The following is a 2,449-nucleotide window of genomic DNA, read 5'->3' as shown; positions in this document are numbered from 1 at the left end:
GCCCCACAGAGCCAGGCCCGCTATAGTGCAAAACATAGCCGCACAGGAGAAAGCCTTGCCCAGAACGTTAGTTTTCTAAAAGTGAACAAACTAGAAAAAAAAAAAAAAAAAAAAAAAAAAGATTGGTCAGGGAGAAAGCATGTAATGAAAATGTCTTTCAGGCAGGTCAAGATGGTGGCTGCAAATATTTGAACATACTAAATGCCCAGTGTTTACTTTTAAGTAGTTTTAAATTTAAACAACTTCTATGTGAATTTCATCTCAATAAAGAAAAGAAAAATACCAGAGCAGGCTGGTTGTGCCTGGCCTCCAGGACTGGCTTTTGGCATAAAAGTAAGGTCAACCCAGATGTGTGGGCTGGGCTGTCTGCCTAGAAGAGGAGAAAATCTAATTTCTCCTTTCTGTGATTAGATGGCCAGAAAGCATTACTAACCAGGATGCCAGAGGCCTCTTGAGAATTCAGTCTGTCATAAAAGCAAGGGAAAAAAAAATAACTGAAGAAACCTGTAACAGGCAAAAAAGAAGGAAGGAAAACCGAAAAACAAAAGCAGGAGGGGGCCTTGGACGCCTAGCTGCTGTAAGAAGCGACTGACCAACTCCATGTACCACATGACCTGCCATGTGCTTACCGAAACACCCTCACGCCAAAGAAAAAAGACCTTGAACCCCACATCTTCTAAAGTTCAGAATGGGGTTATGTGAGAAAATGCGCAGTGCAAAGCCTGTGCTTCTGCCCCTGGCTCACTCACATCTGTTCTTTCTCTGGAGCCAAGGTGTCTATATCTTACGGTTCGAAGTTGCACAGTCCTATCACAGACTCTAGGATGTGATCAGCAGAGAGGGGAGGATTCCCAAATGTATTGGTTCAGACAGAAGCCAGTTAAAGACAAGTTCGTCAGTTAAAGATGTGTTTGTTGGGATTCTAGGGACAATTAGCTCAATGCCTTACAGACCTTGGCTGTGAAGTCACAGCCCAAACTCACAGAGACCACTGTTACTCTTAGCCAAATACTGTCCCTTCAACTTTGAACACGGAAGTGCTTGAGACAGACAGCAGAGCTCAGCTTTACAGAGATGCATGCAACTTGCTCCTTCACTGAGCAGGTTACTAACTGAGAGCACAGGCGCAGACCAGGCTTGGGGAGCAAGCAGTACCTTCACAGCCGGCTTGTTGATTGCATTGTGACATTCGATATGCTGGCAGTGGATGGGATTCCAAGCTGAAAAGCAAAAGAAAGCCAGTAAAAATCTCTTGCTGAGATTGCCTGCGCTCCAGTAAAAGGCACGGTGGATCGCTCACGGCATTGCTTTCTCCTAAATAAAAATATCACCAAGTAGCATCCCAACAGAATCAATCACCTATGAAAAAAAAAAAAAGATTTAAAATCAGGCCGAGGTAGGGTGACTCTGTCCAATTTTTCTGGAAAGAAAAGCCGGTATTGAGTGGGATACACAGGGCCATACAATCTCGCCCTGTTAGACACTGACAAGGTCTCAAGGTGCCCCAAAGATATTTTTGTTGGAGTCCCCTACAGTTGTGCAGGTAGGTGCAATGGGTTATTAAGCTCCTGTCACATAGTAAGTTAAATTTTAGAAGATTAAGTTGCCCAGGATGGTCACAGATTGGTGCAAGCTGAGGCTAGATGCTGCAACACTAGGTTCCTGACCTGGGCTCATCTCACTGTGGGGCACTATGTAAAATGTCCCATGCTTTTGTCACTAGAAGCTTAATAGGTAACAACATGATGGGTCAGAAGGGATTCTCCACTATTCTAGTTCCTGCTCCATCTTCTTCAAATGGAGGCTGGAAGATGAGTTTCTTGCCTGAAACACTGAGCTTCAGCTTTTCTGCTGATACTTGTACACAGGTCCCTAATTCAATATATAAAGAGCAGGGGGTGGGGGAACAAGCAAGTGATCTGAGATGAACCAGGAAACAATCATGACCAGTAACTGCCCTTTACACAGTCTAATGTAATTAATAGCATGATGTCATCTAAAAAGATGTAAAATGTTTGTATCAGCTAGTCTGCTGATACCTGTACACAAGTCTCTAACTCAATATATAAAGAGCAAGAGAAAAACAACAACAACAAAACAAGTGATCTGAGATGGACCAGGCAACAACATAGCCAGTAACTGGGCTTTACACAGTCTAATGCAGTTAATAGCAGGATGTCGTTTAAATTATGTAAATGTTTGTATGCTTCAAAGTAGGGCCCTCTCTGAACTGCCATATTATGGAACAACTAGTCAATTAATTTTCAAGGGAGACAGGAAATATTGACATGAAATAGTATTCTTTTGGAGGGGGGGGACAAAACACCCATGGAAGGAGTTACAGAGACAAAGTTTGGAGCTGAGACGAAAGGACGGACCATCTAGAGACTACCATACACAGGGATCCATCCCATAATCAGCCTCCAAACGCTGACACCATTGCATACAC

General features: G+C 43.3%; 1 protein-coding gene across 8 annotated transcripts in view; it reads right to left on the bottom strand.

Moving 5' to 3' along the window:
• The window catches only part of Unc79 (unc-79 homolog, NALCN channel complex subunit), a 236,261-nt gene that overhangs the window by 142,457 nt on the left and 91,355 nt on the right, over nucleotides 1–2,449 (bottom strand). For all 8 annotated transcript variants that reach the window (XM_021178827.2, XM_029484464.1, XM_021178826.2 and 5 more), the window contains exon 8: nucleotides 1,156–1,220. In XM_021178827.2, the coding sequence (XP_021034486.1) occupies nucleotides 1,156–1,220 (65 nt within the window). The remainder of the gene's footprint in view (nucleotides 1–1,155; nucleotides 1,221–2,449) is intronic.

This window comes from Mus caroli, chromosome 12 (assembly GCF_900094665.2).
Source record: "Mus caroli chromosome 12, CAROLI_EIJ_v1.1, whole genome shotgun sequence".
NCBI classification, from domain to species: domain Eukaryota; kingdom Metazoa; phylum Chordata; class Mammalia; order Rodentia; family Muridae; genus Mus; species Mus caroli.
This window is presented reverse-complemented; position numbering and strand designations above follow the sequence as displayed.